Raw genomic sequence first — 13,739 nt, 5'->3', positions numbered from 1 at the left:
CCTACCATAGTTTTGCTAGAAAAAAAAAAACTAAAACGATGGCAAGCCTGTAACTTTGCGCTGGAGGCAAAATAGTAATTTGTCGAAAACAATGAGCGAGTGTTAGACACCTGGTTGACACAAAAGTTAAACTGAGTCAACCAAATAAAATAAAAATTACTGTAGTTTTGAAAAAAAAACTAAAACGATGGCAAGACTACAAATTTTAACTGGGAACAAAATCGTAATTTTTTAAATGAGGGCAAATTCATAATCAGATAATATTTTTTTCTCTCCTTTCATTTAAATAATATTATTTTATACTTTTATTATTACATTTTCTCTCTCATCTACCTACAACCACTTTCAAAATATATTAAAAAAGTATAGAAGGTGAACAATGTCCCCTCAAATTTACAAAAAAAGCTGCAAAACACCTGTTGGAACCGATTCCAACAGCTATAATGTCGTTAGGAATCAATTTATGGCTAATTTGAATCGGTTTCAAGTATATATATACATATCACCATCAAACATAAGTTAATTCTACTCAAAATCGGTTTCATGTTACACCTTCTAAGCTCGTTATGGCGTGCAACGATGTAGTCATTGTTTTGGAAACCAAAAGAAACCCCCAAGTTTGGAAGCACTTTGATTTGTGCTTAATGAGCGATAGCCATAAGATGGCAAGGTGCAAAGCTTGCGGAAAGTTCATGAAGGCCACGGCGAACTCAACGCTTAAAAAACACACCGACCGTCATTGTCCGGTTACAAAGGCTACAGCGAAGAAAAGTGAAGCCGGTGAAGCATCCGGAACAGGCCCTTCGAAGGTTTAGTGTGTTTATGTAATGTTGGATTTGTGTGTTTTATGTTAATGTAATGTTTAGTGTTATGTAACCGGTTTTAATTTAATGTATTGTAATGTTTGGTTGAAATGAAACGGCTAGGAATCGATTCCACCATAACATTGTCTACAATTTAATGCATCGGGTCTCAGTTGGGTATGGAGGAACCGGTTCTAGGTAGGAACCGGGTACGTATCAATTTTTTTATAAAAAGTGGAACCGGGTAAGAACCGATGGGTTTCTTCAACCCGGAACCGATTCTTCGATAAGGCGGGTAGGAACTGGAACCGGTTCCAGATCGGGTCTGCCAGATCAGGTTTAGAACCGGTTATTATGCCCATCTCTAAAAAAATGTGTCATGTGCATGAGACACGCACCTCAGAGTGGAATCTTCAACAAAAGTGTGCCAGGTTGCATAAGGCGCAAAGGCTTGCGCCTCACACGCACCTTTTAAAACCAAGGTACAATGACGTATAAAGATACAAAATATGACCATTTCATCTTAATTTAGTAATTTAAAAAACAAAACTATAAGCAGACAATAAAGGTAAGAACAAAGTGTGATATCAACCCCATGTATCAAGTATTTTGATTAATTCACTCCGATTGCGAAAGAGTAAAAGTAAACACCACCAGAAGAACTTTTGAAACTCACTGCATTTGCAGCTGAACTTCATTATAAGCATCCAGTACAAATTCTAGATAAAACACTTCTAATTTAAGTTATTTCCTCAAAAAGGTTCCATCTTTCGACAAATCTAATCGAAAAGTCAAATAAAAGTCAAAGAGACGTCCAACAAATCTAGTCATCATCAAACCAAGCCTAGTCCTTATTTCAGAAAGGAATCATTCTTTTTTATTATTCATAATATCCTTGACTAGATCCATGATACGAAAATAATCAAAAAACAATGACGATTGTTCACCTTCAAGTCCATCTCGGCTAACCCTGTTGCTGCCCGCAAGATTGTTACACGGGCTGCCACCGACAATAAGATCAAACCCGCCAAACGAAAACATCAGTCGCTGCAGCAGGTGCCCGTCCACCTGTGTAACGTCGGAGAAGTGAATCAGGTTGCCTTTTTGGTTCGTTTGTTCCCACCAACTCTTAACTATGTCTCGGTTAGCTTCCGAGATTTCAACCGACACTACGTTTTTCAAACGGATCCCGAGCCTGTGGAGCGCCACCTCAGCACCACCAATGCCCGAGAAGAGCGACAGCATGTTTATACCGTTTGGAAATATATCCTTCAAGACAGAGAGATGATACGCTACAGTATCTACCTACAAAATGGAATTACAATGTGACATGAGGTTAATGTGCAATTGTTAGGTCCTTTTGGGCTATAGTATCAACTAGATTGTTGCCATAGGCCGGGCATTGCGGCGGCGATGCCTTAGTTGTTTATAGACGGCGGCACGTTATGTGATGCGTTAACTATATGAAAACACGTGTTTCGATGTATCCGATCTAACACAGCAAAACCTATATAAGCATTGTGGTTACAAAAGAAACGGAATCGAACCCGGTTTGGTTCGTTTAGTGAGGGTTCCACCTATGCATCATGACCTAGCGACATCAAAAAGTACAGTAACTCGAATTCATACCGTCGAATGAAAACGTATTATATTTGACTTGACTCGTTTCTGAACACGAAACGTACACAAAAAATAAGCATGAAAACATATCTTAGACAAAACTCGTTTCCAAAACAAATTATGTTGAAACGAACATGAATTTATGCCGACATGTATATCAAAATATAAGCACGTGGAAAAATACCGTTGTTTTAGTTTACGTCAAAACATTGGCCAACTGAAAACGCACATAAAAATAAGCATGAAATCACATTCTATTTGACCTGACTTGTTTCCGAAAAATTTACGTAACGTGAAATTATACCAACACGTACATAAAAAATAACCACATGAGAAAGTAGTTTTTTCATTTTAAGATGAATGAAAATACGAGGTAAATTTGAGAAGTTAGAACTCAACTGTGGTGAAAATGACATTTTATAAAAAGTTTTTAGAAAGTATAGGGTGTGTAAATGTCAATTATTTAAACTTTGGAGGCCGTTTGTCAATTATGAAAAGATGGAGGGCTGTTTGTATCAGTGGCATAGGCCACCAACCTTTGTAAATAAGATAGTTATAATTAAGAAGAACTATAAAGATACAACAATATGAAAACAAGAATATATAATTACCTGAAACGAGTTGCCGAGCGATTTGTATCGGTCCGTTCTGCTTATCCCGCCACCTCTCGTATGATTTCTCGGAAATCCTAACAACATTTCCACCTCATCGGGCTCTAACGGCGCCAGCTTGTTTTTCCCGACCCACACGAGATTCCACTTTCGGCATTCATCCATAACATACTTTTGCACATGCTCAGGTGGATTATCACCGCACTTTTCTAGAGCCTTCCGGATCCGATCCGTCAGCTTAGCACTACCGATAACCGTTTGCAAACAGTTCAACTTAGTTCTCTTATCCCATTCGGGCCACCACCGTTTCGTCAACGGTAACGCATCGCTAATAGTTCGGGGAGGAAGAGGTAAAAGCGGGAACCGGTTAGTTATCGGGAGATTATGAATGTAACCTCGTTTTCTTGCTGCAGCACAAAAGTACTTGGAGTCAACGAATTCGGGCTCCACATCATGCAAGAATCGGGAAATTGTGTCCCAAACGCCCTTTGGAGCTAGTGCGACGTTTTCATAGTAGAAATATGGTGGCGCCTTGGCAGCATCGGGTAACTTTCGGTGAGTTATTACGTTACCGTGTGTTGGAGTTCCGAAACCGATCATCGGGTTTGGAAGACGGATCATTTCTTCGTCTTCGGGGTTACGTTTTTTTCTTTTCCTCATCTCGAGCTCGTATAATTTTCTTTTTTTGAGGGACCCGTTGAATGAGATTTTCGGTTTCTAAAATTAGACGAAGAAAAAAAATGTTTTATTAAAAAATTGTTATTATTACTGTAGCAATATAGCTTCGTTAAACATATTTAACACATTAATTGTTTATAAAAGGTACCTCTTCTTCAAAAAATACGTCTTCTGTCTTTGCCATTTGGGCAGCACAAATAAAATCAGTTAGTTCTGCAATTGAAGCTTCGGGTCCTGCAAAAAAAGGTTAAGCAGTAACGCTAACTTAAAGAGCTCAAAGCAAAAAAGAATAACAAAGTACATAATGTTATTATATATTATTAATCTTAGCATTATTTACATAAACAACAATTACTTTCATTATTGTCCCAAACATATTGTTTAGTCAGCAAACCTGATGAGTTGGCAAGATAACGTTAACTTTTTTTTATTGTATGGCCTTTTTAATATTTAATAATGGTTTGTCAAAGTGACGAGGAAATTCGAATTATATTGTTTATTTTTGTTATTAGTATATTACTTACCACATCTATCAATGGCTGCTGAAGCCTCTTCTACGGTATACCCCATATTTGCTAAGGATAGTATCGCTTTCTCATGTTTAGGTAAAGAATTGCTAGTTTCCTGCAAAACGAAATACATTTCAAATACCAAGTGTCAATATTCACATCTTTCTATACTAATAAACAAAAATCTTTTATGGACACATGTCATTTTCTTGTGCTTTCTCGTCTTATTTTCCTATTTATCTCTTATATTAAACACTAATATCTCTTATATTAAATAATAATAATACTAATACTGATAATAATAATAATAATAATAATAATTTTAGACATAAATATTTTACTATTTGAAAATACTAACCGATATGTGATGACAAATTTGAAAATAAGAAATTTAAACTGAAATAATTATGCAGACAATTATATAAAAAGTAATATGTGATCGAATATATAAACTGAAATAATATGTGATTAATTAACTTAATATATAAAAAATAATAAATAAAAAAAATCTAAAGTGATCGAATCAAATAAATAAATCTTCCTATACAATGAAATTTTTTTTCTAAACACGTGTTAGTTTCTGGTGCTTTGTCATCTTATTTTTCTATTTATCTCTTATATTAAATAATAATAATAATAATAATAATAATAATAATAATAATTTTAAATAAAAATAGATAAGAATAAGTGAATATCCCGAGCATTTTTTTAACGACCAACAGAATTAATCCTGCGTATTCTTGGGGCACCCACTGAACCAAACGGGGTACTTCGAGAGTAATCCGAGTCCACAATATACTTTGGAGTTCGGTGATTGAAATTACGGTAAATTAGGAATCAAAGATTCCCATTTGAAACTGAAATGTTATAATAAGTGAATAGTACAACAAAGTTCATTTTAAAAAGATAAATCTTGACGACTGTAAGTGTTAACATATGACATTATATTTTATTCAACACATGCAATACACAAGTTTTTTTTTTAAGATATATCTTTTCTTATTATTTATTATATAAAATTACATTTATGCAGCCCGTGTAATACACGGGGTTCAAACCTAGTAGAAATAAAAATAAAATGAAAAGGCAGGATAAAATACAAGAATTTACTTACAGCTATTTCACTACCAGACCAACTGTCATCAGAATCCGAGAGATCAGCAAGAAGACTCTCATCATAGTCAGAAGACAACTGATCGTTATCTACAAATTGTTGTTGCTGAGGAGAGTTCAGATGACATGAGTTCCGTTCATCAGGAGACTCCTCAGAAGCAAGAGCCTGTATAAATCAATACAGCATTAATACAAACAAAACACAAAAGACAGGAGATTTTTTCAAGTAACTTTACTTACCCCGTACGTGAGTAGAGATTCAAGTATTGATTCTGTGTTGGCCTCCCCTACACATATTCAAGAACAAGTTTGTAAAGTGAGTTATGTAGGTTAAACTAGGGATGAGCATTTGGTACTTGGTACCAGTACCGGACCGGCACCGAATTTCCCGTACTGATTTTTTTCGGTACCGAATCGCTATCCACTTTTTGGCGTTTTCGGTACCGCTACTTTCGGTTCGATACAGTACCGTATTTTACCTTTAAATACCGGTACTGTACCGAACATTTTCGGTCCCGGTACCGAGCTCATCCCTGGGTTAAAGTACAATTTAAGTAATTAATAACATATATATACCATTTTCTTTAATTGCTTTCGCAATCATTTCTTCAGAAAATCCCATCCCTAAGAAATGCTGAACCAACTTGGAGTTTGAACTGCCTGCTGATGAGCTCGCCTTGAGATGGAAAAATGAGATGCAAGTCAAGTTTGATGACAAAAATATGGTAGCAAAATTTACAATAATCGGAAGCGTGATATGTTTATCCAAACACTATATGCTGGTAATTACGACTTCAAGTTGTAATTATCTATTAGTAATCCAGATCATTTACCTCCCCATTACTAACAACAGCCGCACCATTACTAACAATAGCTTGGACATTGTGAGCTACCCCATTCGAACAAGACGAAGGAGTTATGTTCTCAATCTCGAGTTCATCTTCCGTATCCCAATCAATATTCTCATAGTCCTCACCAGAAGCATTTCCATCCTATACAAGTGAAATAATATAAAAAAAAACAAAGATTATGAAATTAAGTAATGAAAGTATAAAACGTAACTCATAGCAAGCACTGTGTAAGATGGTATCGAAAAAGAAGTACCATTTTACTTAAACCTTTAGTCCGGCACAAGTAAAGCTCTCAATCTGTTAAACAGAAAGAGCCCATACAAAATTAGTACAGCCTATGCAATAGCCAACAAGAGATCATTTAAGAACATTAGATGCAAATATTGCTATCGAATAATCAAGTAAAGTTTAGCCACAAGAAAAAATAATTTTTGAGAACACACAAAATCTGATTAGAATGATGATTTTAATCAAGCGATGTTTAGGAGTTTATAGGTGGAATTAAGGGGTATTTGGGATATGTTACTATAACTGTTTTTGATACAACAATAAGCAGTTTTGAGCATGCTTGAGATTATCTATATGTGAGTGAAATAAGCAGTTTTTAATAAGCTTTTAGAAGTTGTTAAACCTTAACAAAAAATAAATAAAAAAATACAACATTTTGGATCATATGCAACCAAACATGCCTCTTGCAGACTATCAAGAATTAAATTAGTTCTAAAAATTTCGATTTACGCTTAATAAGATCAATGCATTATTAAAAAAAAAATTATTTTATGCCTGCACCACGCAACAACCACAACCGCACAGTTTCATTTTATGAACCCAAAAACATATGAATTCACACAATCAAAACCCTAGTCAGCTTAAAGTCATCATCTTTAACCCGCCGACAAACTATCAACAGTCAATTTAAAAAAAACAACAAAACTCAACAGGATGAAATCGAACAATCTGCAGTTTTTAGTTAGCCTTTTGAAGTTGTTAAACCCTTAAAAAATACAACATTTTGGTTCATAGGCAACCAAACATGCCTCTTGCAGACTTTCAAGAATTATAATACTTCTAAAATTCATATAATCAATACATTATCAAACAATGGAAAGAAATATTATGCCTTTAACACGCAACAACCGCACAATTTCATCTTAAGAACCCAAAAACATATAAATTCACACAATCAAAACCCTAGTCAGCTTAAAGTCATCATCTTTAACAGTTTAACCCCACCGACAAACTAATCAAAACTCAAATTCCAAAGAAAAACCAACAAAATCCCCACAAGATAATAAATTCACATGCTATCTGTACGGAACAACAACCTAGATTATCACCAAACACATAAAACCAAACAAATTTCACCAAAATTTACCACAAACAGTCTACAATCCCAGCTAATTTGAACCAGATATCCAAAATGCAGTTCCGTTCACACAAACTGCATAAAAAATTCACAAAGAAACCATCAAAACGAGAGAGAAATGAAAAATTGGGGGAAATTAACAATAATTGGCTAAACTGCATATATACGATTGATTACTCGGAAATTGGTGAAATTGATTGAATCAATAGAAGTGAAAAGGTGATTTACACATGTTACGAGTTTCGATTCCTGCAAATTTCGCCGATTACAGAGAGAGAGAGAGATTCGAAAGGGGGTTTTGTGACGAACCCCTTTGACGAAATATTTGTCACGGGGAAAGTATATTAATATACTTGTGTTTTTACCAACAGATGTAAAGAGCGTGTGCTCCACGCGCTGGTGAAGATGATACTACACACGCTCCTTTGGTAAATATATAGAGTTAAATTAAATTAAATGTCATTTTAGTTCATATGTTTTGAGTCATTTTGTCAGTTTTGTTCAAAGTTTTGAAACGTTATCATTTTAGTTCAAATAGCTTCAAACATTGCCATTTTAATTCATTAGGTTAACTTCATCCAATTTTGTATTAACAAAAAGGGCAATTCAGTCATTTTATATGGCCGAATTACCCTTCTAGTTAACAAAATTACATAAAAAATAATCGAATTGTACTTCTAGCTAACAGAAAAAATTGATAGAATTAACACAGTGGACTAAAATGGCAACGTTTGAAACTATTTGGATTAAAATGATAATGTTTTAAACATTAGACAAAACTGACAAAATAACTCAAATATATATGTATGTATATATGTATTGAATGATTAATTTATTGATTTTTATGGCAGGGGATATTTTTTTTACATTATTGTTTGATACTTTGATTTTTGGAATGCTTGATGCGAGAATTTTATTATTTTGGTATTGTTGGGTTATTGTATTACTTATGTTGTATTAGTTTTAAGTTTTTATCTTTCATTTTGTTATGTTCAGCGAAATGATACAAGTAAAATAGGGTTGCATTTATTTTATTCTTATCCTCATCAAATTGGTTGGTAATTAAATAAAAAACTTGTGAAATTCCTCCATGCGTATCAGTTTGTTACAAAAATGATACGGTATTGGTACTCGGTATAGTTTATAATGTCAAATTTAAATACAAGTTTGCTTTCAATAAAATTTATATTGAAATACGACGGCGTATTAAGCTTTTTTTTAAAGTTTACGAACAGATCGTAACGCATATTATATTCGAAACTTTATAAAACATTATATATCCACGGAGGAAAAACATAATTGTATTGAAAAGCAAATAACAAAATTATCAATTATCCATTTGGTTTTGAATAAAACTTTTATCTAAATATTGATAAAAATAAACACGTCACAATATGTAGGATTTCCTAAAGCATTATTTCATATTATATTGTTAAAATAACTAAAAGGGAAATCAGCGTAAAAAACTAAACCGTAATGTAGTTTTAATAACATGTACGTTTGTGTTGTACACTATTATTTGTGACTTAATTTATAGAAAAGTTATATCAAGACGTATATAAAAAACAAAATACGTTTAAAATTAATTAGAACAATGACATATTAAAAATAAAAAATAATAATAATATGATATTACATTGCAATGACAACACATGAAGTACTTGGTTTTTTAAAATTCCAAGAAACCCTAAACATTTACCAAAGTGGTGCAACACGGGGGATTGCAGCTCAATTTTTGGTAAATGTTAGTAGTAATTATTAACTTTTCATTTGAGGTGTAATTACTATTTAGTTTTTTTACAACTAATGTAAACTTAGTTAGAAGTTCGTGATGCGCACCATTTCTCAACTCCTAATTTTTATTTTCATTGTTTGTTTTTTTTTAAGTAGTGAAAGCTTAGTTTGTAATGCACACTGTTTCTCGTCTTTTTATTTTCATTTTTCTTTCTCTAGATAGATTTTAAATTTCTTTCCTAAATATTGTATTTTTTTACCATTACTAATGAATTAAAAGTAAAACTTATTAATATTTTAAGGAAAGAAATTTAAAATCTATTGAATTCGACAGAAAGAAAATGAAAATAAAAAGACGAGAAATAGTGTGAATTGCAAACTAAGCTTTCACTACTTGAAAAAAAAACCAAACAATAAAAAAAATTAGGAGTTGAGAAATGTTGCGCATCACGAACTTCTAACTTCTTTTTCGAACAGCGAATTTGGATTACTGACGGACCACTGGAGTATCATCGTGCTACCAACGGAACCACCCGATCATATCCATTTCCATTTGGTATAATGCCTATACACCAATTCAGAAGGAAACCCAATAAATATTAGAAAAACCCCTCTTATGGGTTCTAACTAAGTTTTCATTACCTGTAAAAAAACTAAATAGTAATTACACCTCAAAAAAAGAGTTAATAATTACTACTAACATTTACCAACTGAGCTGCAATCCCACGTGGTGTTGCACCACTTTGGTAAATGTTTAGGGTTTCTTGGAATTTTAAAAAATCAAGTACTTCATGTGTTGTCATTGTCAATGTAATATCGTATTATTATTTTTTATTTTTATTATGTCATTGTTCTAATTAATTTTACACGTATTTTGTTTTCTATATACGTCTTGATATAACTTTTCTATAAATTAAGTCACAAATAATAGTGTACAACACAAACGTACATGTTATTAAAACTACATTACGGTTTAGTTTTTTACGCTGATTTCCCTTAGTTATTTTAATAGTATAATATGAAATAATGCTTTAGGAAATCCTGCATATTGTCACGTTTTATTTTTATCAATGTTTAGATAAAAGTTTATTCAAAACCAAATGGATAATTGATAATTTTGTTATATGCTTTTCAATACAATTCTCTTTTTCCTCCGTAGATATATAATGTTTTATAAAGTTTCGAATATAATATGTGTTACGATGTGTTCGTAAACTTAAAAAAAAAAGCTTAATACGCCATCGTATTTCAATATAAATTTTATTGAAAGCAAAGTTGTATTTAAATTTGACATTATAAACTATACCGAGTACCAATACCGTATATTTTTTGTAACAAACCGATACGCATGGAGGAATTTCACAAGTTTTTTATTTAATTACCAACAAACTTTGATGAGGAGTAATACAATAACCCAACAAAACCAAAATAATAAAATTTTCGCATCAAACATTCCAAAAATCAAAGTATCAAACAATTATGTAAAAAAATATTCCCTACCATAAAAATCAATAAATCAATCATTCAATACACACATATATATACACTAGGTTAAACCCCGTGTATTACACGGGTTGAGAAAATAAAATATCAAATAGTTAATAACGAAGATTTAACAATTATAAAACGATATTTTAAGACACTTTTCTGATATCCGAACAAAATTTTGTTTTATGTATGGTCAAAACTTGTGATGTTTGTCAAGTTTATAAATATAAAAACATTTGAACCATCGATTAGAAGACAAACTGTATCATCGACTTTCTCACGACGTGAACCCAAGTTTTATTTAAATAACAGTGGTCTTAATTTATTAGTTCTAAAAATATTGTTGATTGTTTCAAGTATTAAGATATAATTTCTAATCTAGTAATTAATATAAAGAAGAAAATCGTTCCCTCCATCCTTGTTATGAAAATGCTCGATATTTGTTTTAACTATTAAGATATAATTTCTAACCTAGTAATTAATATAAATAAATAATAAGCTAATTTATGGAACTTTATCCGTAATTTTTTAACATCTGAGCCCCCAACGTCTTTTTTTCTAACCCTTTTAGCCCCTAACACTAACCCAATTCATTAAATGTTAGGGGCTAAAAGGTTTAGAAAAAAGACGTTAGAGGCCAAAAAGATTAGAAAAAAAGACGTTGGGGGCTCAGATGTTAAAAATTCTTTTTGTGCTAAAAGAGTAAAAGTGCTATAACCACATGGGCCAAAATCGTAATTTACTTTATTAGTTAAATAAATAATATTATAAATGAGAAGGAGATTAAACTAAATAATAATTATCCATAAAAAATTAAACTAAATAATATTTAGTAGGAGAATTATCTGTAATTAATTAGAAAATATTAAAGTAAAATAATACTTATCTATAAAACATAGCCTAATATGATGACAAGTGTCCTCAAAATGGATTATTTTATTATATAGTATATATATATATATATATATATATATATATATATATATATATATATTTGAGTCATTTTGCCAGTTTATTCCAAAGGTTTAAAACGTTGTCATTTTATTTCAAATAGTTTCGAACATTGCCATTTTATTCCACTGGCTTAACTCCATCCGTTTTTTCTGTTAACCAGAAGGGCAATTCGATCATTTTTTATGTAATTTTCTTAACTTGAGGGGCAATTTGGCCATATGAAATGCCTGAATTGTTCTTCTCGTTAACAGAAAAATGAATGAAGTTAACTCAATGAACTAAAATGGCAACGCTTGAAACTATTTTGACTAAAATAACAACTTTTCAAAACTTTGAACTAAACTGACAAAATGACCAAAACCATATGGATTAAAATAACATTTAACTAACTCTATATATTCACCAAATTCGCGTGTGCAGTATCATCTTCACTAGCGCGTGGAGCACACGCTCTTTATATCTGTTGGTAAAAACACAAGTATTAATATGTACTTTCCCCGTGACAAATATTTCGTCAAAGGGGTTCGTTATAAAACCGAGTTTTTTTTCTTAAAGTGGTGTTGGTGGTAAAAGTATTTTTATTAAGAAGGTAAATTAGAAAAAGACATGTTTTCTTATTTCTTAAATTTAAAAATAGTTTCATTAAGTTTTAAAATTAGTTAGTATTTTATTGTGTAAATTTAAAAAAGTTACTATTAATGTGTTTTTGTCAAATAAATAGTAGATAAATTATACTTTTAAGGTTAATAAAGGTTAATAGTAAGACTAAAAATTATTAACATATAAATAAGCAAGTTAAGTATGCATATAAGGGTTGTAACATGTGCTTGGGGAGATTTTCAAAAAAAAACTACAATTTCCCTTTTGAACCCTAAAGTTTTTATCTTTAACAATTTAAGTTTAAAGTTTAATCTTTATTTTCTTTTTAACCTTAAAGTTTTAATCTTTGACAATTTTAGTTTAAAGTTTTAATCTTTGGTAATTTAACCCTTTTAATTAATTTGATTTTTCACTTCTAATTCAAAAGTTTCTATCTTATACGATTTAACCACTTTGATTTTTTTTACTTATGTGTGGTAATCTTGGCTTTGAGGGTTTTTCAAACAAAAAAATGGTTATGCATATGGTTGTTAAAACCTTGGCTTTTGGGGGTTTTTAAAAAAAATTGATTTTTTTACTTTTCACCTAAAAGTATTTCATAAATTACTTTTAACCCAAAACTATTTGTTTTTTTTTTTTACTTTTAACATAAAACTTTTTATCTTTTTCAATCTATCCTCACAAATTTTTTTATTTTCAGCTTTGATCCTTTATAGTTTTTGTTTTTCCGCAAATTTTTCGCTTTATACTTCGTTCTAAATGTTGTGACTTAACACATCGGAACGTGCGTCTTTAGTTTAACGTTTTTACGTTTCGTTCTAAATTTTACGAGTTAACACGACGCAACGTGCGTGTGTGGGTGAACGTTTTTACATCGTCTATTTTTTTCCGTTTGACAGTTTCAACATAACGTGCGCGTCTTAAATCGACTTAGTTATAACTAAAGAATCCCCGCCGCATTGCGGCGGGTCGTAATTCTAGTTACTTAAAAAAAGTAAACCAACTCATACCCCATCACAAAAAAAAAATGTAAATCAACATTTTCATCATCTAAAAAAAAGTAAACCGACGTATCCATTATAAAAAAAAGGTTCTTGGACTTTATCACCTTTAACTATTGGCTATTGGTTGTTGTCACCTTCAACTATCAGTTTGACGTCCGTCAGCCTCAATTTAACACTTAATATGTTCCGTCACCAAGTCGTTACCTTATCACTAACTTTTGATCCTATTACTATACTTTTGGGGTGTCCCAAGATCCCTAAAACCTTCATAAAATCCCTATGACACCTCCAAAAGTATAGTAACATGATCAAAAGTTAGTGAACAGTTAACGATGTGGTGACAGAACACACTAAATGTTAAGTTGGGGTGACGGGGGTTAAAGTGATAATTCGGGGTTGCAGCGGCCA

At 31.8% G+C, this 13,739-nt stretch overlaps 1 protein-coding gene across 4 annotated transcripts; it reads right to left on the bottom strand.

Moving 5' to 3' along the window:
• Positions 1–1,463: 1,463 nt before the first annotated feature.
• LOC110923399 (DNA (cytosine-5)-methyltransferase DRM2) lies at positions 1,464–7,929 on the bottom strand. Of its 4 annotated transcripts, none has more exons than XM_035987064.1 (11): positions 7,780–7,929; positions 7,561–7,626; positions 6,439–6,482; positions 6,168–6,326; positions 5,911–6,010; positions 5,575–5,621; positions 5,336–5,500; positions 4,237–4,336; positions 3,861–3,946; positions 3,035–3,751; positions 1,464–2,108 (listed from the first exon to the last, which is right to left on the bottom strand). In XM_035987064.1, exons 3-11 carry the CDS (start codon positions 6,439–6,441, stop codon positions 1,671–1,673), a joined length of 1,815 nt encoding a protein of 604 aa, XP_035842957.1. In that variant the 5' UTR covers positions 6,442–6,482; positions 7,561–7,626; positions 7,780–7,929; the 3' UTR covers positions 1,464–1,670. The 4 variants fall into 4 exon arrangements, with proteins under 4 accessions (XP_035842957.1, XP_022023194.1, XP_022023195.1 ...); XM_022167502.2 differs by having other exon boundaries at positions 7,729–7,879; XM_022167503.2 differs by having other exon boundaries at positions 7,719–7,877.
• Between the last annotated feature and the right edge of the window lie 5,810 nt (positions 7,930–13,739).

The sequence above is a fragment of the Helianthus annuus genome, chromosome 17, assembly GCF_002127325.2.
Source record: "Helianthus annuus cultivar XRQ/B chromosome 17, HanXRQr2.0-SUNRISE, whole genome shotgun sequence".
Lineage (NCBI taxonomy): Eukaryota > Viridiplantae > Streptophyta > Magnoliopsida > Asterales > Asteraceae > Helianthus > Helianthus annuus.
The sequence above is the reverse complement of the archived record's forward strand: the minus strand, read 5'-3'. Positions and strand labels throughout refer to the sequence as shown.

What these genes read in the sequence shown, in the direction of transcription:
- LOC110923399 (XM_035987064.1), bottom strand. An exon ending in AATCTCTACTCACGTACGGG is followed by an intron (nt 5,501 to 5,574) that starts GTAAGTAAAGTT and finishes TGATTTATACAG; the next exon opens with GCTCTTGCTTCTGAGGAGTC. An exon ending in AGCAGCCATTGATAGATGTG is followed by an intron (nt 3,947 to 4,236) that starts GTAAGTAATATA and finishes CTTTTTTTGCAG; the next exon opens with GACCCGAAGCTTCAATTGCA.